General features: G+C 41.1%; 1 protein-coding gene across 4 annotated transcripts in view; it reads right to left on the bottom strand.

Annotated features, from left to right (window-relative positions):
- Window positions 1-956: 956 nt before the first annotated feature.
- Window positions 957-27,470, bottom strand: part of SETBP1 (SET binding protein 1) — a 363,443-nt gene continuing 336,929 nt past the window's right edge. For all 4 annotated transcript variants that reach the window (XM_084778779.1, XM_084778780.1, XM_084778782.1 and 1 more), the window contains one exon: window positions 957-6,293. In XM_084778779.1, coding sequence (XP_084634905.1) covers window positions 5,683-6,293 — 611 coding nt within the window. In that variant the 3' untranslated portion in view covers window positions 957-5,682. The remainder of the gene's footprint in view (window positions 6,294-27,470) is intronic.

The following is a 27,470-nucleotide window of genomic DNA, read 5'->3' as shown; positions in this document are numbered from 1 at the left end:
AATAGAAAGAACAAACTGTTGGGACTTTTCCAAATCCTGGGCCCTCAAGGTTCAATGTTACTCAACCCTATGTGTCAGCTTCTGGAAGCTTCTACTCATCCCACCCAACCACTGTTACTTTCTGTGCATGTTCTAAATACTATACTCCACAGCAAATGTCATAGTGGGTCACTCAGACTAAGGAGGATATGGGAACCTGCCAATAATCTTTCTTATCTGTCTTGTTGGCTTTGGAACATGCAGTCTTCAGAGATGAAAGACAGAAAAAAAAAAGCCCTCATTATGCGTGTAAGTTAATAAACAAGACAAAAGTAGAGGCTGCATTCTACCGTCTTCTAAATGCAAAGCAAAAATTGGGGACAGAAAAGGTGGGAAGTGAAAATATGTGTATTCACATTTTTCTTTGAGACTCAATCAACTTTATACCCTTTGCAATATTGCTTAGAAGTGTTAGTTCATTGGTCAAATGTAAACTACTTAGGTTCTTTCAGAATAAAGGTATTTAGGGTAGGCAATGGCAGGGGACCAGGAACTGGCTTTGATTGCAAAGGTCTTCTGTCCAATCATGGTAGTTGCACTCGGAGTCCAGACAGGGACCCTTTCTTCAGGAATATGAATGAAATGATAGAAAAATTGGGATGTGATGTCTTACCCATCCATGTGTTTTTCTAAATCTTTAGGCTAAGATAGGTCTGCAGCATACTGAGGTTGGCTGTAACAGGAAGTCTGCAATACCTTTGCAGGATATTCAGGTAAGATCATATTTTCTGAACATAAACCCTGCAAATTGGACTCAAATTTTGTCTACAGTATATTTCCCAGAGACAAAAGTTGGGTTAAGATTTTTGTCAATGATTGTGTATCCACTTGGTGTGAGAAGAGACCCTCAAATGCTATTAAACTGCTTACTGATGTGAACCAGATGGAAAATAAAACAAAAGAATTCACAACTCATGTTAGACTGAATTGAATGTCTTTAATTTCACACAATGAATAACATATGAATAGGGTCAACTTTTTTTTTTTTAATAGTTAAGTGCTCTGTACTGTGCTAACCTGATCTGGTAGCGAAAGAGACTGAGCTTTCTTTTAGAAAAAAATGTTTAAAACCCAACATCTAAGACCATGGGAGAGCATGACAGTAAAGCATGCCAGATGTCGCTACGCCTCAAATGACAGCAAGTCCATGTTCATTTAAATGTACAAAAATGCTTTATGAATAAAAACTGTTACAAAAGAACATTTCAAACAATGTACAATTTTTCTTGCCTCTATATTCAATAAAATACAAATACATTTTTGTTCTAAAATATGTTTACATACAATCAAAGTAGAACATGCAAATTACACTTTAAAAAAGGCTTTTAAAAACCACTTATGAATACAAACTAAAAATTAGCCAGAAGGACTTGTAAGACAATCTTGTGCCCATTTTTGAAATATATATGTACATATTTAACACATCATGTGCATTTATTATTATTTAAGAAATAGATTTCTTTTTTTAAAAAGGAAGAAAAAGAAAGACACCAATCCAGGGCAGAACGACCCTTCCAAGTTGACCAGTTGGCAGCTCTTCCATTTCTCCCTCTTTAGTGTTTATTATACCTGGGCAAGTGGGAGACAGATATCCAGGAAGTTTCTTCCTTGGTTGATATGTGCTTCTATGACTGTTCCCCAAGTTACTGAGTCCAACAGGGAAGGCAGGCTCCTCAGTGGGGTGAACTCTCTTAGAAACACGAGGCAGAAGGAGCCTTGCTTTGTGGAAAGAAACGTGAAGAAACACCAAGAAGATGCTACGGTAGATTACAGTTTGAGTTTCTAGGCACTGTGATGACATTATCTGTAAGCGCTGGCATTTGGACCATTGTGATACGATAGGGTAGTGTTGAGAAAAATGTCTATATTTATGTACTTTTACATAATGAGTAGGACTGAAAATCCTGCGACATAACACTTAAATGGCTTTTGAGGCATTTCGGCTCCTGCCACTCCCTCTCTATGCTACAGTTGGCATTTAAAGGCTTTGGAAATATCTGTATAGACGTTAGATAGTTCCCAGGTCAACCTTCCAAGTGATAGGGAAAAATACACTCCACAAGCTCATTATCTGAATATTGTTGAGTAACAAGCCAAGAGTGAGAGTTTCTACTTAAGTCCTAATACCAAGTCCTTTATGATCTGCTTATAATATATCACCTTACACTATAATTCTGTCAGCACTTGCTTATCATATATTTATAGATACAGCAATGTGCGGAACACCAATTTTGACTGCCATTGAACATGGCCTCCCACTGCAGGCAGCAGCCGAGTTGACACGTTAATTGACTGCCAGCCCTTAGTCACCTTCGCTAGGCTGCCAGGGACTGCTGGGTTCTGGTCCTGCCAAGTCACAAAGCAACCCTACATGCTTCCCCTTCCTCTGACCTTTCCTCCTTGGCTGGCAGCCACAGCTGGGCTATTTGAAGAAGTTAAACTTGTGTTTCTCTCATTTGAGATCAAGGGCTGAAATGCAAATGGCTTTCTAGTCCCTTAGTAAGGTGTATTAAAGACCCATCAGCACCTCCAAGGAGCCTTTGCATCTAGGTTTTGCCTTCTCATCTCTGATTGGCCTCCTTATATTGTAAGTGGGTCTCTGCCTACTTGCTGAAGGCGTATTCTAAGGAGAAAAGAAAAAAAAAATAGAAATTGAAAGCAAGGGATCATTACAAAATGTTTTGTGGGTCTATAAATGGAGTCTTGGGGGCTCCCAAATGATCCCCTCTCAAAATAGAAATGCATCCCCAGAAGGCAGTGGTGTGTGTGTGTGTGTATGTGTGTGTGTGTGTGTGTGTGGTTAAGTACCTCCATACTTTGAATCAAGAGCTGGGTTCTCTTTCTGGCTCTAAAACCAACTAGATGTGGAAATTCAGCTGACTTCCTGGAGGGGCCTGGGCGGCAAAGGAGAGGCTAATGGATTGGTTTAGGGAATACAGACACAGTTGCAGCAATGAGATAAGAGTTAGGGTCATGAAAAATTAGAGAAGTATGCAGCTGTGAGGAAGTCCTTGGGTGGTGAGGAGCCACTGTGTAGACGGATGGGCCCAATTCGTTCTCAGCTGCTGTTTCCATGGCTCTCTTTGGTCCTCTAGTTTTCCAAAAAGTTCTCAGAGTTTGCACACAGGGATTTGCATCTGAGACACATTTAACTGACAGATAACAGTACACACCAATTCCTGTGTTAAGTTACAGGTCCTCTGTGTCTCTCCTGGAATCCTTTTATTGGTTTGGAAATTCTAAACAAAACTTCTTTTCAGCTAATCACTTATTTCAGGTTAATGCCAATTAAATGAAGGCTTTTTTTTTTTTTTTGAGGTTTATTAAGCACCAGCTTTCTCTCCTCTGTAGGAAGGTTTAAGTTGCTTCTAGACTGAAGGAAGAAAGAAAGAAATAGCTTTCAAAATCTAACAGGAAGAGAACCCTCTTTATGGCTTGACTGGAAGGGGAATGGCTGCTCTTTCGTAGCAATGGTTGGGGAAAGGGCTGGTTTACACCTTCCTCCCCAGGACTTTGGAGCTACTCAGCCATGGCTTGGGAGTGACAGCTTGAAGATGGCTGTTTAGATTTTGTTGTTCAAATTGTGTGAAATGCCATAGGTCAACCCAGGTCACAAACTGAGTATCTAGGATAAAAGCTTGAATTAAGCACAGTTCTTTAAACGTATGTATTGCTAGGATTAAAAGAGACTGACTGAGCAGGCTGCAAAAGACATGAAGTCCATTTGGACAGTGCAGAACAGGATGGCTGTATAATTCCAAGCAACTGTTGGTGCCACAACAGAGGTGATATTTACAAGCATAGTGACTTGGGATTTTCAACTTTCCTTCAGTAGATACTACTCACTTATTCATTTATACTCCCCCAAAAGATCTCTCTCTCTCTGAGGAGGAGATACTGTGTTCTGAAGTGATAATGCAGTTTCTTAGCTGGTCCCAACTTTTGGAGGAAAAAAAAAAAAACAACAACAACCAAACATAAATTTGGAGGTAAACCAGATATCCTAATTCCTCTTAGAAAATGAAATTCTCTGTGTCTCTCTCTATAAGCTATGATGCCAGGTAGTTGATATCTTGAAGAAGTTAAGGGGATGAGTAAGGGAGGAAATTGAAAATACTTATTTGAAATTTCCACATGTGACTTTTAAGAACATCTGTGGAGTGGGACATGTCTGAACTTGGGCTTCGGGGACGGATGACAGAGGGGAATCTCTCTCCACACTAAACCAGAGGCTAGAGCACAACTCGGATGAGAAATGTACAGTTGAAATTGACCATTTAAAAGACGATTTGTCACACACAGTTTGCATCCATGCAGACTGATAGATTTATAATTACATTATGTACAGCAATGTTTTAGTGTATTAAGGCAACCACAATTTGGATACTTTGTCCAAGGTGGCTTGATACAATTGGAGTGGTGATACCCTTTCAATACTTTATTTTATTTTTTAGATAAGAACACTTACTCCCCTTCACTTTTAAGAAATAATTAGTAAGAGATAATGGACCTCTACTGTCTTTGTTTCTTTTTCTTAGCAACCTATGACAGCTCTTTGCATGAAAATAATCAGGTACCAAGGCATTGCTAGACGTTTTCTTTCTGGTGGGCATGGGATTTTTATTTTTGGTGGCTTATCAGTTATTCAACTTGCTATGGGGTATTAAAATCATTTTATCCCGCCTATTGTCCATTGATATGTTTTGAGTATAAAAATAACCTGGCTGATGCCTGGATCAACATATCCCTTGGCTGCTCTGAGTCACTTAGTAAAAAGCTCCTATCTATACCGAGTATGTTTCACAATGATTGAGATTCAAAGCCGGTTGGTTCCTTGAGGCAGGACACCAAGAGCGCACTTTACAGCGTGGGTAAAGTTCACATTGTTTAGACGTGTACCACAAAATAGAAGGCATCAAGTTAACGGGAGTACATGAAAATACAACGCAAAAGAAAGAGCAGGAACAGACAATGCAAAATCAGTGTACGAGACAGCAACACACGCAGATCTAAAGTCGCCTGTCAGTCCAGTTCCACCTTCTGATCACAAGATCCCATCTGAGCAACTGTGTTGTTAACGGAAAGATGCATCTCTTGGGTCACTTGAAGATGACATTGGTGCCCCCAAAGCCTAGCCGAGTTTGCAAACCAAAAGAAATAAAAACCAATTACGCGGAAGTGGCTTACAGCAAGCCAGCTGGTAAATTTGCAGCTTTGCTCCCCCTTGGAATGTTTGCTAATGGTGTTTCCCATTTAATTTTTCTGACCAGCAATTGAAATTGGAATCAAGGGCGCACCTGGGATGGGGTGAGGGGATGGGGGGGGGGGAGGAGGGGGGGAATCAGGTGGCCATCACAGAGCACCAACTTTGTGCTCCTCCTCTGTCTTCTGCAGGCCGCGAGGATCCAGTCACGTGGAGTGGCACTGGGTTGGGGATTGCTGTATAGCAGAGACAGCTGCTTTTTGGGGGGCTATCCCCTTGCTCCGCTACCCCAAGAGCTCCCAATAGCTCCACCGTGCGCGCCCTCTACCCAACATGCCCACCTGCTGCTGCAGAGAGGGGCGGGCTGTCTCTGTGGCTGGGCATCCGCCCCACCCCAGCCGCTGTCAATCCCTGCCCGTATCCCGCCATCCAGGCCCGCCCTAGGGAAGGACATCGCTCTCGCTGGCGCGGGACTTCCTAGGCCTTTTGGCCTTCACCTCCTCTTCCTGGGGAAGGGGCTGCGGCGGGGGTTGCGCGGGCTGCGCTGGGGGTTGAGGTCTATGTTTCCTCTTCCCGCCCCGCGCCGTCTTGGGCAGCGGCGGGGGCGGTGGTGGCGGAGGCGGGGGCGGCGGCAGTGGTGGAGGCGGCGGCGCGGGTAGCGGTGGCGCCTCCCGTGCCATGTGGATGACTGCCTCGATCGTGGCCATCACCGCATCCTGGCCAGCGGCGGGTTCCAGCGCAAGGGGGCTCAGACTGGGCTTCTGGCCTCTCTTGCTGGGTAGGTCGATGCACTTTTCCAGCACTGGCATTTGGTCTCTGGGATCCTCGTCGAACTGGGTGGGCTGCTTCCGAGGCCGGCCTCGCCTCTTCTTGACAAAGTTGTTGCCAGTCTTTGATTGTCTCTGCAGCCGCTTGGCTTTCAGGATCTTGTTCACGTGGTCCAAATTCTTCTTGGTGGACAGAAGCTTGGTGTAATGGCACATCTTCCGCACTTCGCACTGGATGGCTTCGATCTCCCGCCTTTTGAATCGCTTCTTCAGGGAGGAACTGGCTGCGGGAGGCAAGAAGGGACAGGTTGAGCTCAGCTTGCAATGCCCTCCATATTGTGTTTATTTATTTAATAGAAAATAATAAAAACAAACATTGGTTGACACTGTCATATGTACAAAGCATTATTTACATTATTTTTCCTCACAGCCATGTAAAACACTGTGATTGCTATTTTATTTCACTGTGGTTTTTTTTGAGACAGAGTCTTCTTAAGGAGGGCAGGTTGTCTTGACTGTTGGATCCTTTTGCCTCAGCCTTGCTGAATGCTGGGAAATGAGGCTTTCAAAGCTACACTAGATGCTGCCCCCAAGATAAGAAAACCGAGGCTGAGATCTTCTTGGATTCTTAGAAGCAATGGTAGAAAGCAAAATATAAGCTTTATATTAGATTTCTTCTTCCTCCTTGTCTGACCTTGACTAGATCATACAGTGAGGTGTGTGCGTGTGTGTGTTTGTGTGTGCCTGAACACTCTGGTTGGTATGGTGTGTCTTAATATTTTCCTGTCAGTATTCTGGAGCTGTCAAGTTGCCTGATGATGCCCAATTAACCAACTTCTTCCTAACCTTCACCCTCTGGGAACCTCAAGGGCAACATCCGCCAGGTGTTTCTCAATGGTTTACACTCCCGCACTGAATAGTTGTTTGCAAAGGGCCCTTTTCATGTGCTGCTGGCCAGATGCGCCTCTGTTTTATGAGCCTAGCTTCTCAGGAAGTCCTGTACTGTGCCACTAAATGGCCTTCAGAACTGCTTCGTTTTGAAGTTCAGACACCATAAAGCGTGAATGGCTTCAAGACATAGGCAGCCTTTCAGCCTTGGGTCATTCTCCTGTTAACAGCCTGTGAGCAGGCATATATGTGCGGAAGACCTGTGCACTGGCAAACACGCCTCTGTGCCTGTGTGCCCATGTACACAAACACAGGCACCCTGTTGATCCTGTCCTGGCCACTAGTCACTTGCAGACTTAAGCGTCACTGAATTCTTTGCTGTTGTGATTTGTTCCCCCTGCCCCCCCCCTCCGCAAAAGAAGCCCACTTAAAAGATTAAATTCTAAAGGGAACATATTTCATTTCACTACGTTGTTTTCTCGTGTGCTCCTATCATTCTTTCTTCGTCTATTAGTTGAAAGAATGAATATCTTAAGGGAGAGAGGAAAAAATATGCTTAACACTTGGCCACCGCTCTGGCTGTTCTTGGCTACTCCCTGTTCATTCTTTCCTGTGGCCCCACTTCTCCCTCATGCTGTGGCCCATCACAGACTTCCAGGAGGGTTTTATTTGAAGTTATTTATGCGACTAGCTTCATGGAGTGGGAAGCGCTGAGTTCCATAGGCCAGGTCAAACTGCCACTGCTTTTGGCCAAAGGTCAGCTAGACTGACTGAGCAATGAATAACTACTGAACGATCTTTAAAATAAGTTATAAAGATCAAAATAGAACAAAGCTGGAGTGAGCTTCTGACTATAAAAATAAAACTTTTGTAGTTACTCTTGTAAAAGAAAAGGTGGCTCAATTATCAGTTCTCGTGTGGCTTTTTTTGTAGCTCATGGGGCCTCGCATGGTGCCTCCTGAATGCACAGGATTGAAAGTTGCTTCCTTGATGGCAAATCAGACTAAGCCTTGCTGCATTCTTACTGCATCCTTTGAGGGTATTCCAGTTTGGATTTTGAAAGCAACAGTTGCAAGCACAGAGATAAGGAGTTAGCTACCAGGTCTTCTTAGAGACAAGCAATGCGCTTTGTTCACAGATATTCTGAGTAAACTAAAATAGTTGGAAATACACCACAGATCTCTGGGCATTAGTTAAAGCATAGAATCCATGCACAGTTTGCCCTTTCTTCCCTTTCTTTAGTTTGTACCATCTATCACGGAACCACCTGAGCTATTCCCACAATACGAAGGTACTAATTTTGCAGACCTATAGTACAGAAAGGTATAGTTAAATATAAAGTCATTTTATTAGTTGTGCTATCTGAATAAAGCTTGACAGAAATTATTTCATGAGTTATATGGTCACATTGGCATAAATACAACCATCAGATCTTACCTTTAACAGTGAAATGCCATAAATAAATATATAAATAAATAAAATCCCCAAACTAAATTCAACCCAAACCTCATATCTCATAGGGATTTTACGTGCCACATATTTTTAAACCAATCCTTGCATAGAAAACTGATATGGGAAAACCATGGCAGTGTAAACCCACCAAACGGCAAGGCTAATAACAGCATAAGGAATGTTTGTGCGCTCACCATTCACATTTAATTAATGCTCATAGTTTATCTCGCTTGTTTTATTTGTTTTAATTAATTCCTATATTTTTTAGATTAGATTTTGCTATGTTGATCACAGTTTTCAACTCATAATTCTGCCTTCTCTCATGTGCTGGGACTACATGTATGTGCACCTTGCCTGGTACTTTATTATTTTTAAAGAAAGTCCCCTAAGGTTGAATGAAGTTTTTTGTTCCTTTCTCTATTTCATTACCTTATCTTAAGAATGTGGATAGACAGCCAGTAAAAATTAAGTTTGAAATTAAGCCTAGTGTTGATTATGATATGAGGAACCTGAAACATTTGCATTTTGTTGGTGGGGTAAAAATTCGTTCCATTAGTTCGGACAGTGATGAGGCACTAAGGGCTCGAATTGAAGGCAGACGGGCTCAGGGCCCTAGCAACTGCATGTCAGCATTTACTCCTTCCTTTGTTTGTAATAAGAGGCAAAAAGATTTAGAAGAGGTTCCCTCAAAGTTCAGTGACTGCTCTGGAGAATGAAGACAACATAAACACTAAGTGAGAGCTAATGAATTAATGGTGATATATTGAAATAGCAGAACCATATACTTACACACACACACACACACACACACACACACACACACACACACACACGAACAAGATACATCTAAGCCAAGCAGTATGATTAAATTTAAAAATTTGAATAAAAATCAAATTTCAAGAGTTTTTAAATTAAGGAAATCATTTATGTAAATTTAAAGATACATATCTTTGAAATTTTATTTCATCTTTAGGATCCAAGCAAAAAGCTTATAGTGGTCACTGTGAGGAAAGACTTGGTAAGGGAAGAGTTTTCAATATTTATTTTTTTCCAAAGCTACAAAGCACTAAAGTGGGGCTGCCCAGGGGAAGTTGTTGAATGTTAAGAATGTTCTTTATCTGAATCCAGTGTGCTGGCACACACCTGTCATTCCAGCACTTGTACACGTGGGATGGGCAGGAAGTCAAGGGCACTCTTGGCCACATGCTAAGTTCTACAACAGCTGGAATACTAAGACCCTGGTTCTACAACAGCTGGAATACATAAGACCCTGTATCAAAAACCAGAAAGAAGGAAGGAGAATGATGAGAAGGAGGTGGAGGAGAAAAAAGAAAAAAAAATAGTTTACACTCCCTCACACCAGCTACCAGTGACATGGCCACTAGCATTCAAAGGTAGCTACTATGATGGAAAAATGGAATCCTCCATTAAATATTAATAGTTATTATGTGCTTAATGGCTACTTCTTGGGCAGGATGGCAATTGACTAAACAACAGTGAAATACCAAAGAGAAAAGGCATTTTCAGATTCAATCAATAAAATAAAGACTGTTGGGAATCCAAGTTAAGTGAGTGATGTTTAAAAAAAAAATCATTTGGATAAGTATAAAACTAATTATAGAGACATGGAAGAGAAAACAATCTTACTTGAATATCATTTTAATAAAACCGATAAAAGAGACTCTGAAATAAAATTTAAATTAAACCCTTCCTGGGCATTTCTTAGTATAATTGCTAATTGTCTTAGGTATAATCATTGTATTATGATTAACTTTCAACTTTTCAGTGCTTTGTGTGTTAGAAATGAATTAAAATACTTGTGAATGAAGAAATATGAAACCATCAGAAACTGGCTTCAAAGTAGGGAGAGAGAAAGACACGAAAAGTATTGTTGAAACATGGTTGATCCAGAACTAATGTTTTCAAAGCTGTGGGATGGCACATGAGGTTTAATGATGCGACTTTGCTTAGATATATGCTTGATGCTCTTCAAAATACAAGCTTACAGTGATTAATGATAAGGGGCACACGTGCACTTATTGAACTCATAGGACAGGAAAGAGGTGTTGTCTTTATCCACTTAAGGGTTCTATTCATGTAGCTTTGGAGGAACGAGAGATTCACCTTTTTTTCTGAAAGGTCACCCCGGTTACTGTCCTCTGACCTAATGGTATGGGACAATGATTAAGTTCCAGGTTTATGCTGTGCCACTCACATAACCATGCCACGAGCCAACCTCTGTTTGACACTGGCTATTCTAACAACATCCCTCTCTTTTGTACACTATAATACTCGGGGCGTTCACATGTGCACAACCAACACCTGAATCTTAGTTTGTGCTTATGCTTATTACCCAGGCTCTCGTTTCAGAGTCAGTGTTCCTGTGGCTGCAGAACAGAACGCAGCAGAGCTGATGTGACCTTGCACAGGGGCGGGGGAAGTGAAGGAGACGGTACTCAGGATGAGCCATTCAGGGCTTCTGGGTCTCTCCGTATGTTTTACCCTGGGCCGATGAACTAAATGGTCTTGATGGGTTTTTTTTTTCTTTCTGGGTTTAAAGATTGCCATAATTCTTTCCTACATTTATTATCAATTGCCTTCCCGAAATGTGGAATGGCTTTCTAAAAATCTATTTCTCCTCTAATAAATTTGAAAATCTCAGATTGGGGAGGCGAGTGCTTTGGACTTGGCAAGGTTTGATATTCACAAATCTTTCTCCTTATTGCTTATGATTTCACCGTCTCTCTAAATGTTTACAGATTTTCCTCTCTTCAAATTGTTTCATTATTGGACAGTAATTTCTGGGATCTTGCTGCAAAGATTGATTCCATATTTGCCCTCTTTTCCTGTCATTGTCCTCTGTCTTGCCTGCTATTTCCTAGGCTTATGGAATAATTATGACTGTCCCAGGCAAAACACAAGTTTATTTCTTTATAGCTCTGCAATAGAAATCATCTTCTAGCTCCCCAGAACTGCCATGCAAATGGCTAAGCTGCATTTGGTCCAGACTTAGAGACCTCTACATTCCCATTTTCTTGGAGGACTGGATTATCAGTATTTATGGATTTTTCTCACATCTTTTATGACAGTGGGAGAGTAGACTTAGCGGTGATTCTTTACACAGACTTATTTGTGTAGTGCCAGTACTGTGAGCCGAGCCCAGGGCTAACTATCAACCCTTAGTTACGTAGAAGACTCTGGAGAAATTGGTTCTGATGCTGCTAGAGTGTATTTGTCCACATGTGTGATATAATCTAGTTATATAAGACAGATTTGGGTGGTGGGGAGGCAGATTTATTTCTGGACTTCTTAAGATGATTTTGTTGTTGTTGTTCTGAATGGTCCTAAAGGGAGGTGTGGTCAATTTCAGGGAAGAGTTTCAAAGTAGAGACTTTAGAACACTATCTGCCCTAAGTAGTAAAGAGAACTTTGATGTGAATTGTTTTCCGTGTTGGTGTATGTTAAAAGGTTCTCTGCAAAAGCAACATGTCTCCTCTGTACTTTCTGAGGTTCCAACATGGGCACATTCAGGAAGTAGTAGATGATCTGGTAGATGCCGTATGGTCACTATGTGGAGCAAGCTCAAGAGAGGCCCGTGGCCTAATGTTACACAATGGAAATTGTATACGTGGTGTTTTGTACTTGAGTTTGAATCAGTAATAGTGATTTTGTATTTGTCTTAATAATATTTTGTATTATTTCATGGGAAGCATGTGACAACTTGCCTTGGCGTGCACAATTTCTTCTTCCATCTATGAATTTAAGTTAACCTTTATAATTCTGGACTAACAGGTTATTTTGAAAAGGACAAGATATTTCTTTTGGTTGAGCTCCTACAGGGCCAGAAACAACAGAGTGGCTGTTGGATGCCAAAAGTGCTAGAAAGTACTGATCTTCACATTAAGAACAGCAATTTTGAATTAAGACTTATGACTACTACGGAGGTGACCACAGATGTCTGATTGGATTTAAGGTCTACTCAACAGGTGGGAGTTCATGCTTGGTATTGTAAAGTCAGAAACACAAAGCAAAACAACAGCAGCACATGGCTAGAAGCTGAAGAAGCTGAAAGCCCTAAAAAAGGGATTTCCTAGTGTTGTTTAGTTAAGTTAAAGTGGTGCTAAGTCTCCTTTAAAATAGGTATGTTTCAACCCCTAGACAAACGCTGCTCTAAGCTTTAATCAGGGAAGGCTCTCTTTGCAATGAACAGCAGGGGATGTGGAGATGCTTGGCTGCTCCAGGTGCTCAGAATAAGGCATGATTACATTCTCAGCCCTAAACAAAAACATTTATACCACTAAAGGTTCAAAGAAGAGGGAGGCAGAGGAAATACAAGGACTGGAAATAGGCAGAAACCCTGCAAATATGCAGTTTTCTGGGTGTGACACACCCACTACAATAGTGAACTCACACCTACAAGGGTTATCGTCAATGGGCCTGCACAGGATTGGACCTGCCAACTGTCAGTGATGGATGAGGATGCCACATAATGGAGCACTATCCTGCCCTATCAAACTCTTAGCTACTGATAAATTGTGGGGAGAGGGGATCATTGTCCTCAGTCAAGTTCTGATGGATAGTTCTGAATCTATGCCACGCAGAGGACCTTGGTTAAACTCAGTGGACCACTTAAAACCAAAACCAAAACCAAAACTGAAACCAAATAGACTTGATGGTGGGAAAGAGATTTGTAGGGAGGAGCAAGAATTGACAGTGGTTGGAGGGACCCAAAAGGCGGGAGAGTAATTAGAACGCAGTATATTCATGTACGGCACTGTCCAAGGACACATTTAATTAACTTTGAAAAGCAGAGATAGCAAGTTTATTATGATGGGCCATGGCTTCCACTCTTTTTCTTAAAATTTCTTTTGTACTTTGGTGTGTTTTGACACCATGGCCAGGCTGGGAGGTTACTGGGAAAGACCATCCTTCCTCAGCTGTAACAGCCTGGCAGTCTTTGCTCTGCCCTCATTTTACACAGACAGCAGCGTGAGGCAGTGCAGTGGAGTCTGAGATGATACCAAAGAGCAAGTGGCACTGATCATCTTGCCATGTCAATCCATAGGCATTAATGACGTCAGCAATTTAGAGGCCGGTTTTGTGCTCTCCTGCCTCTGACATCCTGCCTATTGTCCAAATCCTCTTTTCCTGTCCGGCTGCCAAGAGGGTACCACATTTCCCTAAGATGAAGCAAACTTATTTGGCTGCAGGAATATCACATTAATAATTTATGTTCACATTATCAATATTTTATCTAAGAATTAAGAATTAAATGAAGCATTTTAAGGAGTTTTATATGGAAATCAGAATGGCGTCCTCACTTGCCCTACATATGCATCTGCCATAATTTCACATAAGGGTTCAAGAAAAGAAAGTGGGCTCACAGGCATTCAGGGGTCAATGGAGCATCTTACCAGTTTACTGTTTTCATGGTGGTGTCAGGCAAGCTTGTATTCTAAATGCTATAGCAGGTAAGCCCAGGAGGTTAATTTTAGTGAGACAAGGCTTTTAAACAGAAAAGCTAAATCAAAGTGCTTTGTAATGAGATAAAGGATACCCAAGAGATACAATATGTATCACTGTAAGTTGTCTTCTTATCTGAAGACTGTATAAAATGACTTCTACAAACATGACTTGGGCAGCTTTCTTAAAACAATTAGAGTTAGGCATGGTGTATCCATGGCTTGTAACTAATGCCACCTAATATTTGCTAAAACACAAGTAGAGCACTTAATCTCCCCATAGGATAAGGTCCCTACAGGCCACAAAGTAATTGCTTTAATAAAACAAAACAAAAAATCCTCACACTCTGGAAAGAGCATTTTTGCTAATTGGTTGGAAGTTTATTTATTTTTTTTAGTAATTTTGTTGCTGAAAATGGTAAGTTGTAACTTATAAAAATCCATTAAATCTGAAGATTTAGAGCTTTTATAAGCAGAGCCAACTGATAAATGAAGACATTCAAAGATCTGGGCTCCTTACAAAATAGTAGTGTACCTTCTGGTCTGCAGGGTCACCTAAGTGTTGATAAAGAAAATGGCTAGCCATGCTCCTGAGTCAAGCTTCTTTACTTGATAGTGAACGTGAAGAAACATCATGATTTAAGTTAAGCAGGGAATGCTTTCCTGCTTTGGACTCTATCTATACTCCTAACCTCCACTTACCAATAAGACACACTGAAAAAACAGTTCAGATCTTCAAGTTATATTATTATAAGTGTAAAAACATGAGGGAAATTAAAAAAAAAAGTTTGCATACAAACTCAGTCAGGGGCTGGAGAGTTGGCTCAGAGGTTAAGAGCACTTTCAGTTCTTTCAAAGGTCCTGAGTTCAAGTCCAGAAACCACATGGTGGCTCACAACCATCTATAATGAGATCTGGTCCAATTGTCTGGTGTGTAGGCACATATTCAGACAGAATACTATATAAATAAATAAATAAATATTAAAAACAGAAAACAAACTCAGTTGGTTTGTGTTCCTTAATCCATTGTTAAAATTGGTAGAAAAATTTAATAGCAATAGAGTACTTTTGTTTCATCAATAGAATACATTGAAAGAAATTTGGAATTATTGTAGAGAATCATTTTTATGAGAATTATCTCATTCTTTTAAAGTTTATGAGCTGAAAAGTAAGCATATTCTAAATATGCATTTAATGGGATGACTCACGAAGATGCCACAGATATCACTATGGGAACAAAAGCGGTTGGAGTTTACTACCCTCAAGTTTCTTTGTACTTTATTTAAAAAAAAAATCATACAACTTTATTCAGTCATTAAGCGTTTAACTCCAGATCTTATCTTTCCCAAGCTCATGTGCAGGAAGCACCCAGACTTCTTGAGGATGAATAGAAGTTCATGGTCCTCAGAGCTAAGAGAACAGTCCCAGCTCCATAGTCAATGCTGCTTGATATTTCCTGACACAGTACACATTCCCAGAGGCCTGGATGACAGCTGTCTCTACATTCTCTTGTTCACCACTAATTGAACTGCAAGAAACTTCATGGCCATCAAGGGAGCTTTGTAGCCACACAGAGCTCCTAGAATGAGATTTGAGGCTGACATCCATTTGCTTAGGCAGTTTTGAAGTCCTGGTTTCTAGGTCTTCAGTATACAGGATTTCATCAAGCATGGTGATACAAAGCCAAGCACAGAGTAGTTTATAGGTTGGAAAATCACCTGTGACTTTGAGCAAAAAAGGCATCAGTGATGCAGTTGAGAGAAATTCCAAACCTACCAAGAATCCAGCTATGGATGCTCTTAAAAAAAAAAAAAGGCAGGATTTTGATTGGTCTGAAAAAGTTGGATGAAAGGTAAGAGCCTAAAGATCAAAGAGTGAGCAAAAGATGCCTACAGCTCCCATGTATGTTCACGAGAACTCTGTGGGATGCATCCCAGATTGTCTATCATGCATTGACAACAGATCTTTTCTGAAAAACCAAAACAACAACAGCAACAACAACAAAAAACTAGACTCTGGAGTTGCTGCCTGGGCTTTTGTTAAGCAGTGAATTGGAATAAATAGTAATTGTAAACTGAGAAAAAGCAGAGGGACACTAAACCTCACACTATTTCAGTAGATATTGGCTTTTGTCTGTTGTAACGTGGATCAAACCCACAACCCTGACTAGACTCCAGCTTCTCAAACTGCCACCTGGGACTGCAATCTGTGGCCTTATAAGTGAACATGGGGCTGTGGAGAAGGGTGAGAGGGGCATATGGGAGAGTTTGGAGGGAAGAAAAGGGAGGATGAGATGTTGTCATCAAAAAGAAAATGAAAGGATGTCAACACTAGAAGGTTTCTAAACACTCAGCAACAAAAATAATTAAATTCAAGGGAGTAGTGCCTCATTTGGCACACTTGGTGTGTTTCACAATGAGTGTCCCTGCAGCCTTGGTTCTGAACTCACCACATGTGTGCTTTGTCTTGCACAGGACATCACAGCATACAAAATGAAGAAATGCTTTCTGAAACACCTGGCCTCAGGTTGAGATTGCTGTGTACCATGAATAGCATTGGCTTATACTGTACATTAAAAGTCTTCTGCATCCACAGAAGCACTATAATATAGTTAGAAAAAAATGAAGAATTTTAATATTTCTTTACCACCATTCTTGGGTAGCTTGTATCAGATCAGTATATCTTTGTATTTATTCTGTATTATATATTATAAATGTTAGAAGTCTTGATTTAAAAATTTGCTTTTCAACTGCTGGCTTGGGTGTCATAAAAAAAATCATTCAATAAATTTTGCCTTGGGATTAGGACAGACTTGCCAGTTACTCTAAAACACTCTAAACAGACCTGTATCATTTCACATTATGTATCTATATAAATCAGTGCTTTTAGCACTGATGATCATGAAACAAAAATATTGATTAACAGTGGGAAATATTGACGTTGGTCTGCATCGAAGGCATCAAGTATTAAAATGGGAGCCAACTATGTAAAAACAAACTAGGACACCTACCTTATTAGTATATGTAAACTAGCCATTGTCTTGAGTAAATCATACCTTATGATATAAAAGAACTGTTTTAAAATACATTTCTCTCAAACAAGTACTTTACTTGCTTGGTTAAAGTTACTCCTAGATATTTTATATTGCTTGAGGCTATCATGAAGGGTGTAGTTTCCCTATTTTCTTCCTCTGCATGATTGTCCTTTGTATATAGGAAGGCTACTGACTTTTTAAAGTTAATTTTGTATCTAGCCATTTTGCTGAAGGTGTTTATCAGCTGTTGGAGTCCTCTGGTGGAATTTTGGGGTCACTTATGTACACTATCATATCATCTGCAAATAGGGATAATTTGACTTCCTCCTTTCCCATTTGGATCCCCTTGATCTCCTTTTGTTGTCTTATTGCTCTGGTTAGAACTTCAAGTACTATATTGAAGAGATATGGAGAGTGGGCAGCCTTGCCAGGTCCCCAATTTTAGAGGAATTTCCTTAAGTATCTCTCCATTTAATTTGATTTTGGCTATTGGCTTGCTATATATAGCGTTTATTATGTTGAAGTATGTGCCTTGTATCCCCGATCTCTCCAAAACTTTAAACATGAATGGGTGTTGGATTTTATCAAATGCTTTTTCTGCATCTAAGGAGATGATCATGTGGTTTTCTTACTTTCAGTTTGTTTATATGGTGGATTACATTGATGGATTTCCATATATTAAACCATCCCTGCATTCCTGGAATGAAGCCTACCTGGTCATGGTAAACGATATCTTTGATGTGTTCTTGTATTTGTTTTTGAGTACTTTATTGAATATTTTTACTTCAAATATCTGAAGAAATAGATTGAAACTGATATCAGAAGATGGAAAGATCCCCCTTGTCTGTGGATCAGGAGAATTAACAGAGTAAAAATGGCCATCTTATCAAAAGCAATTTACAGATTCAGTGCAACCTCTATCAAAATACCTACACAATTTTTTAAAGATATTGAAAAATTAATTCTCAATTTCATGTGGAAAAACAAAAAACTCAGAGTAGCTAAAACAATCCTGTGCAAAAAAAGATCCTCTGGAGGAATCTCCATACCTGATTTCAAGCTGTACTATAAAGCAACAGTAATTAAAACAGCATAGTACTGGCACAGCAACAGGCTAGTTGATCAGTGGAATCGAATTGAAGACTCAGATATAAATCCACACACATATAGTCACTTGAGTTTTGACAAAGAAGCCAAATCTATTCAATGGAAAAAGAATAGCATCTTTAACAAATGCTGCTGGTCTAATTGGATGTCTACTTGTAGAAAAATCCAATTAGATCTGTATTTATCACCATGTACAAAAGTCAAGTCTAAATGGATTAAAGACCTCAACATGAAATCAGAGACATTAAATTAGTTAGAAGATAAAGTGAGGAAGAGTCTGGAACATATTGGCACAGGAGACAACTTTCTGAATAGAACTCCAACAGCTCAGGTCTAATGTCAACAATCAATAAATGGGACCTCATGAGGCTGAGAAGCTTCTGCAGAGCAGGAGACACTGTCAACAGAACAAAGAAACAGACTGGGAAAAGATCTTCACCAACCCTACATCTGAAAAAGGTCTAATATCCAAAATATATAAAGAACTCAAGAAACTAAACACCACCAAACCCAATAACTCATTTAAAAAATGCGGCTCAGAACTAAACAGAGAATTCTCAACAGAGGAATATCAAATGGCTGAGAAACACTTAAAGAAGTGCTCAATGTCTATAGTCATCAGAGAAATACAAATTAAAATGACACTGAGATTCCATCTTACTCCCATCAGAATGGCTAAGATTAAAAACTCAAGTGACACTACATGCTGGTGAGGATGTAGAGAAAGGGGAACACTCCTGCATTGCTGGTGGGAATGCAAACTTGTACAACCACTTTGGAAATCTATCTGGTGCTATCTCAGAAAACTGGGAATAGGGATTCCTCAAGACCCAGCTATTCCACTCCTTGGAATATACCCAGAAGATGCTCCAGCACACAACAGGGACATATGCTCAACCATGTTCATAGCAGCCTTATTCATAATAGCCAGAACATGGAAACAGCCTAAGTGTCCCTCAGTAGAAGAATGGATAAAGAAACTGTGGTACATATACACTATGGAATACTACTCAGCTATTAAAAACAAGGAAATTCTGAAAATTGTAGACAAATGGATGGAACTAGAAATGATCATAATGAGTGAGTTAACCCAGAAGCAGAAAGAGTCAAATGGTATATACTCACTTATAACTGGACACTAGCCCAAGGGTCATGTCCCAGGAAGGTCTTCACTTACCAGGAAATTGGGATAGATGAGAGGACATCCTATTGGGACTCTAGGTGAGAGAAGCCTGGGAGAATGGGGAAATAGAAGGATCCAGAGGGTCCTAGGAACCTACAAGACGAACATTATGACAGGAGGATCTGGGCCCAGGGGTTCTGCTCAAACTGTTGCACCAACCAAGGACAATACATGCAGTAAACATCAAACCCCTACTCACATCTAGCCAATGGACAGGACATTCTCCACAGTTGAGTGGAGAGCGGGGCCTGACTCTGACATGAACTCTGGTGCCCATATTTGACCATGTTCCCTTGATGGGGAGGCCTGGTGGCACTCAGGGGAAAGATAGCAGGCTACCAAGATGAGACTTGATACCCTATGACCATATAGAGATTTCCTTCAGTTACAGACCTAGGGGAGGGGAACAGAGTGAAAGCTGGAGGGAGGTAGGAATGGGAGGATGCAAGGGATGGGATAACAATTGAGATGTAATCTGAATAATTAATTAAATAAAAATGTTTCTTTCTGATTTATATTCTGCAATTATTTGATTTGCATACGTATAAAGCAGGAGTTGTGTAAAAATTTCTTGGGCACAGAAAGAGTCAAGAGTCTATAATATGTCACAGGTGTGATGGATCCTAGATTCAGTTCCCAGCACTGAACAGAAACAAAGACAAACATGTCTGGACTAGAGAACTGAGGAAGCTGCGTGGAAATGGAGTTGATGCAAAAAAAATTTGAGCTATAACAGTTAGGTGCCATAGCTTGCCAGCTGAGCAAGGGTTAGGCACACTCTGCCAAAGGGCTTTGTGTTTCCTCCTTCTCAAGTGTGATATAGCATTATCTAGAACCATAGAGATGATGTTTTATGGAATATAACATTTTACATGCATCTTCTTACTTGACTGTGAGTTTTTTCTCTTTTGGATTTAGAGGGGAAAAAAAAGATACAAGGTAGATAAAAATTGCCACTATGACTTTAGGAGTATTTCTATGTCTTAAATGTGTGTGCTGAGGTGAAGAAAATTCATGCTGACCATGCCCACTGGTCATGAATTACAGAAACTACATGGAAATACAGCTCTTGCTTTCTTATTAGCTTGAAAAAAAAATGCCTCGTTTATGTTTACTCAGGCCTATTGCTGGCAACCCAGTAGATGTTGATCTGGGAATTCGGAGCGATGAGGCTTCCGGTCTTCCCTCGTCAACCCACAGTCCCCTGGCTTTTGATAAAGTCTTATTCTCTTCGAGAGATTGTTACTTCTGAATCCTGATATTAAAAGAGGTCGTGTTACCATATTGTTTCTGTGCTAGATGTGACATCCTCAAATCCTTCGTCCACATTTTCTACCAGATGAATTCTAGACTACGTTCTATTTTGATGACTCTCCTTTGGAGATTTAGAGATCTGCTCAAGCGCCTCTCAAATTAGCACCCAAAATTAAACCAATTTTGCATATGTGAAGTGTTTAGTACCAAACACTTGAGTGGATTAATTTATGTAATCAAAAAGTACAACACTTACATTAATGAAGGCCACACTTAAAAATTGCACATGTTCAATAGCACCCATAGTATTGGCTCATAGAAAATGAAAGCTCAGTAGCTCCCTAAAATGGTTTAACACATGTTGCCACCAAACATGAACACTGCTGTGTAGAAATGTTCCTGAGCATGTCTGCAAACCTTTTATTGAAATTTGCAACGTTCAACTGTATTGGCCCTGATCATCTGAGTTTTGAACCACATTAATCTTCATTTCCACCCCCGCCAGACTTTGAGGCATTTCATTTTCCAAAGGGTTGAATAATGTCAAAAGTTAAAGACTGCCCTTTTAACTCTTGTGGGCTTGACTCAACTCGAATGCACACTGTTTTTACTAAAATATCAATCCATACAATAAAATACCTCTGCAGTCTTCATAACAACAAGAAGCAATTATAGCCATTGCTTTCGATTCCCCCCACTGCTGCATCTGTCTGCTTAGCAGATGATGGATGAAGCCTAGAAACAATGACTTTGCATGGCCTACAGGTGTGTGTCCAACTCTATTATTTCTTCAAGTGTCAGAGAGAATCCTGCCTCAAGTGGTAGATAGGAAGAAAAGTTTTTTTACTGCTCTTATATCCAATGTCAACTTGTCCTACTATAGTGAGGAAAAAAGACACAGAACAAAATAATATTTTCTTTGATTCAAGTGCTTATAAACCTCCCCTGGAATTCATTTTTAATTGAGTATTAAAGATTTAAAAAAACTTTTATTTTTTTCAAATCAATAAGCTACATCTTAGTACATCCCACCCAGTCTTTAAAATCTCAGTAAGTCCTCTTTCTAAACGATGCCCCTGGCCTTCCATTTAAACGTTGACCTTTCTACTTCTCCTGCATTGCTGGCCTCTCTCTTAACAGTGGCACATAATCTGCCCTGTATTTGCGTTGTAGAGTTAATCGATATTTGTCCTTCCTCTTAGACTATGTCTTCCTACTGAACCAGGACCATGTGTTAGCTTTTCTCTTCCATTCTCAGAACAAATATTGAAGGAGCCCCATGTTGAGCCAGGCACTGAGCCAGGCACTAACTTCTTTGTCTTTCTTTCTCCCCATGACGAACATGTCACTCAGCTGACTCCTTTGAACTGACACCCCAACAACCCAGAACTCACCATCTACTTTGCAGACTCTGTACCTAGGAAATGAAGGGCTATTTGGAGAGAGACCAGAACCAGCATGTTTTATAGGGGAGCCTCACATTTCTCAGTGGCTTGTCACCAGAAGAGGCTCATTAAGGTTAGAGTCTCAGGCCTGAGACCACAAGTTCTATGGAATCCAGACAGACATCCAGAAATGGGGTTCAGTAACAGAAAAAGTTTGGGACACATTACAAGTCACTAAGAAACCAGCTTGAATGTTTAATAAAGCTACAGATTGGTAAGAACTAAGAGTCTTCATGTTAACTATAAATATCAAGAAGTTACACATATAAAACACTCAAAATGCATATCTCAAAGCTTATACACAAGGTTGGGAATGAGGGGACAGAGGAAGGGACATGGGGAAGGAGAAGGAGGGAGGCAGGCAGGGGATTGGAACCTTAAAAAAATAGATGTTCAAAGAACAGTTTTAGGTTTCAGAAAATAGAAGGCTATACCAAAAATTTCCATACATTTTTATTGCTCCAACACACACACATAGCTTCTGCCATGGACAGTTTCTTATTAATTGACAAAAATTATAATGTTCCATTAAGAGAAGGGTGTCCTATGCTGTCCTAATTAATTAGTTGACATACATTCATGATCTGAAAACTATACCCCTTAGTCTGTTGGGGGCAGGGAGAGGGGAACTTACAGATCTGCCCCCTCCCCGCATAAGCTCAGACAGACTTAACGCAGCATATATGTTTTCACAATTTCAGGTTCTTGACAATTTGAGAAGAAAAAGCTCATTCACCTCTTTCGGTTAGAGACTGTAAGTTATTGGCTACTAAGCCATAAGGCTTGGATTCTAGGAAAAGTTAGTGTAAACAAACTCAAGTTACAATGCACAGAGCAGGAGCGTGAGTCATAAACAAAACAGCGACATATGCTCTTGTATAAATAAGGGCCCGGATCACCAGCTCCTCAAGTCTGCTTCCTATTAATTACACACCAAAACGGATTTTCCATATGTAAAACCCAAAGCACTTAGCTCTGGCAACTTGCATGAGAAAAATACCAGGACTGTGGGATCCTAGATACTAACAAAAGTAGCTTTCAAAGAAAGTCTTTGGCAAATATCTTCTGGCATGATGGGACAGCATCTCCTGGAAGAATGGTTTTGAGCAATGGAACTGTTGCCAAGCTCCTGGCAACATCACTTGGGGGAGTGAATCTGGCTCCCCCACTTAAATGGTAAACAATAGTGGGCTCCCCTTTTGTTCTGGTTCTGTCATCTCTCTGGGGCAAATCCTGGATGCAGCCCATGCAGTGTACACGTACTTTGCTGAGACCATCAGCACCCAGTCTATGTAATGTGCGCATACTTTGCTGAGATCATTATGGACCCAGCCCATGCAGTGTGCACATTCTTTGCTGAGACCATCACGGATCCAGCCCATGCAGTGTGCATATGCTTTGCTGAGACCATGACGCAGTTTCATTTCTCTCCGTTAGTACCTTCTCTATCTTTGAAGCTGTCCATTGCAAGCACACAGTCTTTTTTTCTAAGTGTCATAAAGGCCATCTGGTGTCTTTTGGCATAGAGATATTTGGGAATGGAATCCTCAGGGAGGACGCTTCTTTAACAGGTTAAAAAAAAATCTCATGCTTTATGTCAGGAGTTTTCCAGATTTGGCATTTTCTTTCATGGTTGCCTCCAGATCTGTGATTGTATCTTCTAGACCTGAGATTCGTTTTTCCATGTCATAAGAAATGGGTAAGAGCTGAGTTTTTCCTGGGAGCCCCCCCTCACTCAAAAGCAGACTTCATAAACCAGACTCCCAGGCTCCATTCCAATAATCATTATAAGAACAGATTGAAAATTAGGTCTCTGGCCTGACTGCAGGGGGAGAGGGGAGATGAGGCTTTCTCTTTGCTAGTGGAGATGCCAGTGGTCGCCACTCATGCTCAGTGACCATATATCAGATCCGCACTGTACCTTAGATTATACAAGGATGCATTCTTCTTGCCCTTGAATGAACCAAGGGGAGAAAGGGGAGGGACTTAAGTTTTGGAAAAAACTAGGTATCGATACTTCATACATGACAGCGGCTGCTGGAGGACCTCAGCAGCCCTCCTGCACAGAGATGGAACTTAAGACCTCTCAGGGTCAGCCACTCTCCCAAGGAGAGCTCGTACTTAACAAGTCGTGGACTCAACAATTCAGACATTCCCTTCTTTCCTTCCTTCTCCCTTCCTTCCTTCCCCCGTCCTTCCTTCCTTCTTTATTTTGAGCCAGGGCCTCATTGTGTAACCCTGGCTGTCCTGACACTCACTGTGTAGCAGGCCAGCCTTCGATTTCCAGTGATCCCTCTGCCTCTGCTCCTGAGTGCGTAGGCCACCAAACCCAGCTAGCTCTGCTATATCTCACAGCCTTGTATAATATCTTCCCTTAAGAGAGAGGAGAAGACAAGAACTGAGAAACCATGAGAAAGTCTGAATTTCCCTGTCAACTTCCACTATTGACAGTGCGGCGCCACTACTCCCAACCTATGCTGTCAAAGGCCTCTTCTAACCCCAAATTTCATAATTAAATAATCAAAAATACCACTGTAAGCCACACAGCACTTCCTGTGGATGAAGTAATTCTGTGTACTGTTTTGATTCACTTTATATACCTTTGTGGTTCCCTATAGAGAACAAGTCAATAGATATACATAGGTATTGATAGAAATCCAAACTCCAAACACTGCTTTTTCCAAGCTTTTCAGATGGGAAACTCAAGACATTTTTGTGTATGTATGCATGCACATATATACATGCAAGTTTTAAATTATTTTCGAAATTTTATTTATTGTTTGTAATTTCACAAGAACACACGAATTTGGGTTACTCCCACCCCTACCTCCTCTTAGCACCCTCTCACTGCTGTCAAGGACCTGCCTCTGCCATCTGGGTGCCTATCACCACACAGCTAGCCTGGCTCCAGCTCCCCTTCTCCCTGTGAGTCTATTGCCCTCTGTTCATGTCTTTATTGTCCTGTTTTATGACCCATTGACTTTAACCAGAGCTTTCGAAGTGACGATGGGGTTGTAACTTTGCAGTGGAGCCTAGTGGGCTGCCTAGTGAGTACATACCTGAGGATAACTGCTCATCCATCCCCAGTCTATCAGTAGTCAACAGTTCAGCTCTGTGAGTCCTCCCCGAGAAGACTCTCTCAATATATGGCTACTGACAGGTTCAGTCCTATGAAGAGCCAGAGTTGATGCTGAGTTCATGATTGCAATGCTTTTGGTACATGTAGAAGAAGACACTTTGTAGCTGTTACCCTTATCCCCCAGAGTTTACATTTCTTTTACAACTTCCCCTGTGACATTCCCTGAGCTTTACAGGTGATGGTATAAATGTCCTGTTTATGGCTGAGCATATAACTATCCCTTCCTCTCAGTACCTTATAGCCAGGAGTCTGCATTCATAGCTGCTCTTTGCAAGAAGCAGCTTTCTCTGATACAGGCTGAGAGTGGCGCTTGTCTGCGGATGTTAATACAGATGTTTAGAAACCAATTTGATGCCATCTCAGTTTAGCTAAGGAACAGTCATAGGCAACTGCCGGAAACTGGTTAGGACTGGAAAGGAAAGTGGTGGTTAGGGATGGAGGACATGGTCAATTCCAGAAAACAGCCTCCACCTCGTGCCTTAAGTGTATCGTATTCCACCCACTTGCTACCAGATAAAACTTTTAGTACAAAGATGCCAGAGAACATGAGTTTCAAAACGCTAGCAGTTCCTAATTACAGCTAAGAGACTACAGCTCTCTCCTAGGCCAGCTAAGACTGCAATGGCCGCCCCACAGCTGCCCCTTTGCTTTCATCACCGGCAGAATGAGCTGTGTGTCTTGTTCTGTAGTTTGAATTGCTCCCTATTTGGGGCCCAAATTTCTCCTTCACCCTCATGCCCTGACATTTCTATATACTCAGACAGAAGGCAAGACTGCCGCTCAAACAGACGAAAACTGAGATATCTGAGAAACGCTGCAAACTAGCCCTGGTGCCTCTGGACTCTCAGCTCTCTCTAGCTCCTCTTCTTGTACTCAGGACTCTGCTAGGACCACTAAACTAAAAGTGAGTGACTTGGAGTGACAGTTAGGCAGGATGGAGCGACAAGGAAATTAAGGGGGACCACTAAAGGAAAGGAGACCCCCAATCCAGAGTCTAGCTGAAGTCTCTTACCAGCTGAGTCACAAACACAGGCACAATTAGCAACATCTGTTGTGTGTGCTGCCGCAGAGACACAGTTGCTTTTCTATACAAGCCTCTTCAATTCAGAATGTAAAGATGACAGAAACGCATGCTCAGGGCTTGAGCACACATCATTTTCAGCATTCTTCTACCCCTTTCCCAGATGCTTTCTTGCACGTCACAAACAGGACCACCAACCTTTGTTTAAAATGGAAGCATTCTAAGTCCTAGTGATCTGGAGTCTCTCGGCAGCTAAGACCCTATCCAATGTCCCTCACAAATTATCATATGATGACATCCACATTCCTTAGCAGTTCTTTGAAGGTATAGCTTCAGAATCTCCCCCCCACCCCCACCCCCACCAAATCACATACATGGATGGCTACTGGGAAGACAATTAATTTGACTTGCTTGAAAAAGCCGTGTCTACGCTCATGGGCGGATCTTCTCCTGTCTCAGAGCACCTCCTTCTGCTAAATCCCAGGCTTAATTCTAGGTCAAAAATTTCCTCTTAATAGAATCCACACCTGCTCTGTACTGACTCACCCTGAAACTCTTTTCTGCAGTGGAAGCTAGAATTGGGCTTCGCCCGAGTTACAGCCTCTGGAAAGAATGCCCCAGCTGCCGCAGGTGAAAATCTGCAGTTGTGTCAATAGCTCATGTCCATAGCAGCTGACAAGAGCTGGTAGGTAGTATGTCAGCCTGCCAGGCACTGTATTCATTTAAAGTTTTACCCATCCTCTCATGACTTCAAGTCGGATAGATCTGCCCCCAATAGTGTTCAAGCTTCTGTCTTAGGAGACAGAGATGACCTTGTGGTTGATTCTGTCATTCGTAGGGTTGGGTTTATGGCAGAAGCTGTCTAACAGACTGATGATTTTGTAACAAATATTTGACTATTTATATACTTAGGGCTGTGTGACCAGGATGAGGTTGCTGTAGCAAGTGTGGCCTGGGGTAAGGATACTTGGAAGGTGAGGTAAGGATAGAATAGTCTTCTAAAGGATGGTCTGCGTTGCATGTGATGAAATCATGACATGGCAAGATAAAATCATGGGAGGACATGACTTCATTTTTAGATGTGTAAGGTGTCAAAACATAAATATTAAATGTTGAATATGTGATTTTTGAGTGTGCACATGTCTGTGTCGGCACTTCTGCTGACTTTGTTTTTTGAGACCGGGTGTGTCATTGGCTTCAAACTATCTGAGGGGGTTAGGTTAGCTGACTCATGAACCCCAGGTCTCCACTTGACCAGTGCTGTCTTTTTGCATGAGTGCCACTATGCCTTTGTTGTTGTTGTTGTTAAATGTGGATATTGGTTATCTCTCTCAGTCCTTCACACTTACTCAGCCAGCACTTTACTAACAGGACCATCTGCCCAGGCACTGATGAATATTTTTATTTGTTTCTTCAGTTCCTTCTTGACACATTAAAAAAAGAAAAGAGAGAGAGATTGTTTTGTTTTCATTTTAC

This window comes from Acomys minous (assembly GCF_964271855.1).
Source record: "Acomys minous genome assembly, chromosome: 4".
NCBI lineage: Eukaryota > Metazoa > Chordata > Mammalia > Rodentia > Muridae > Acomys > Acomys minous.
This window is presented reverse-complemented; position numbering and strand designations above follow the sequence as displayed.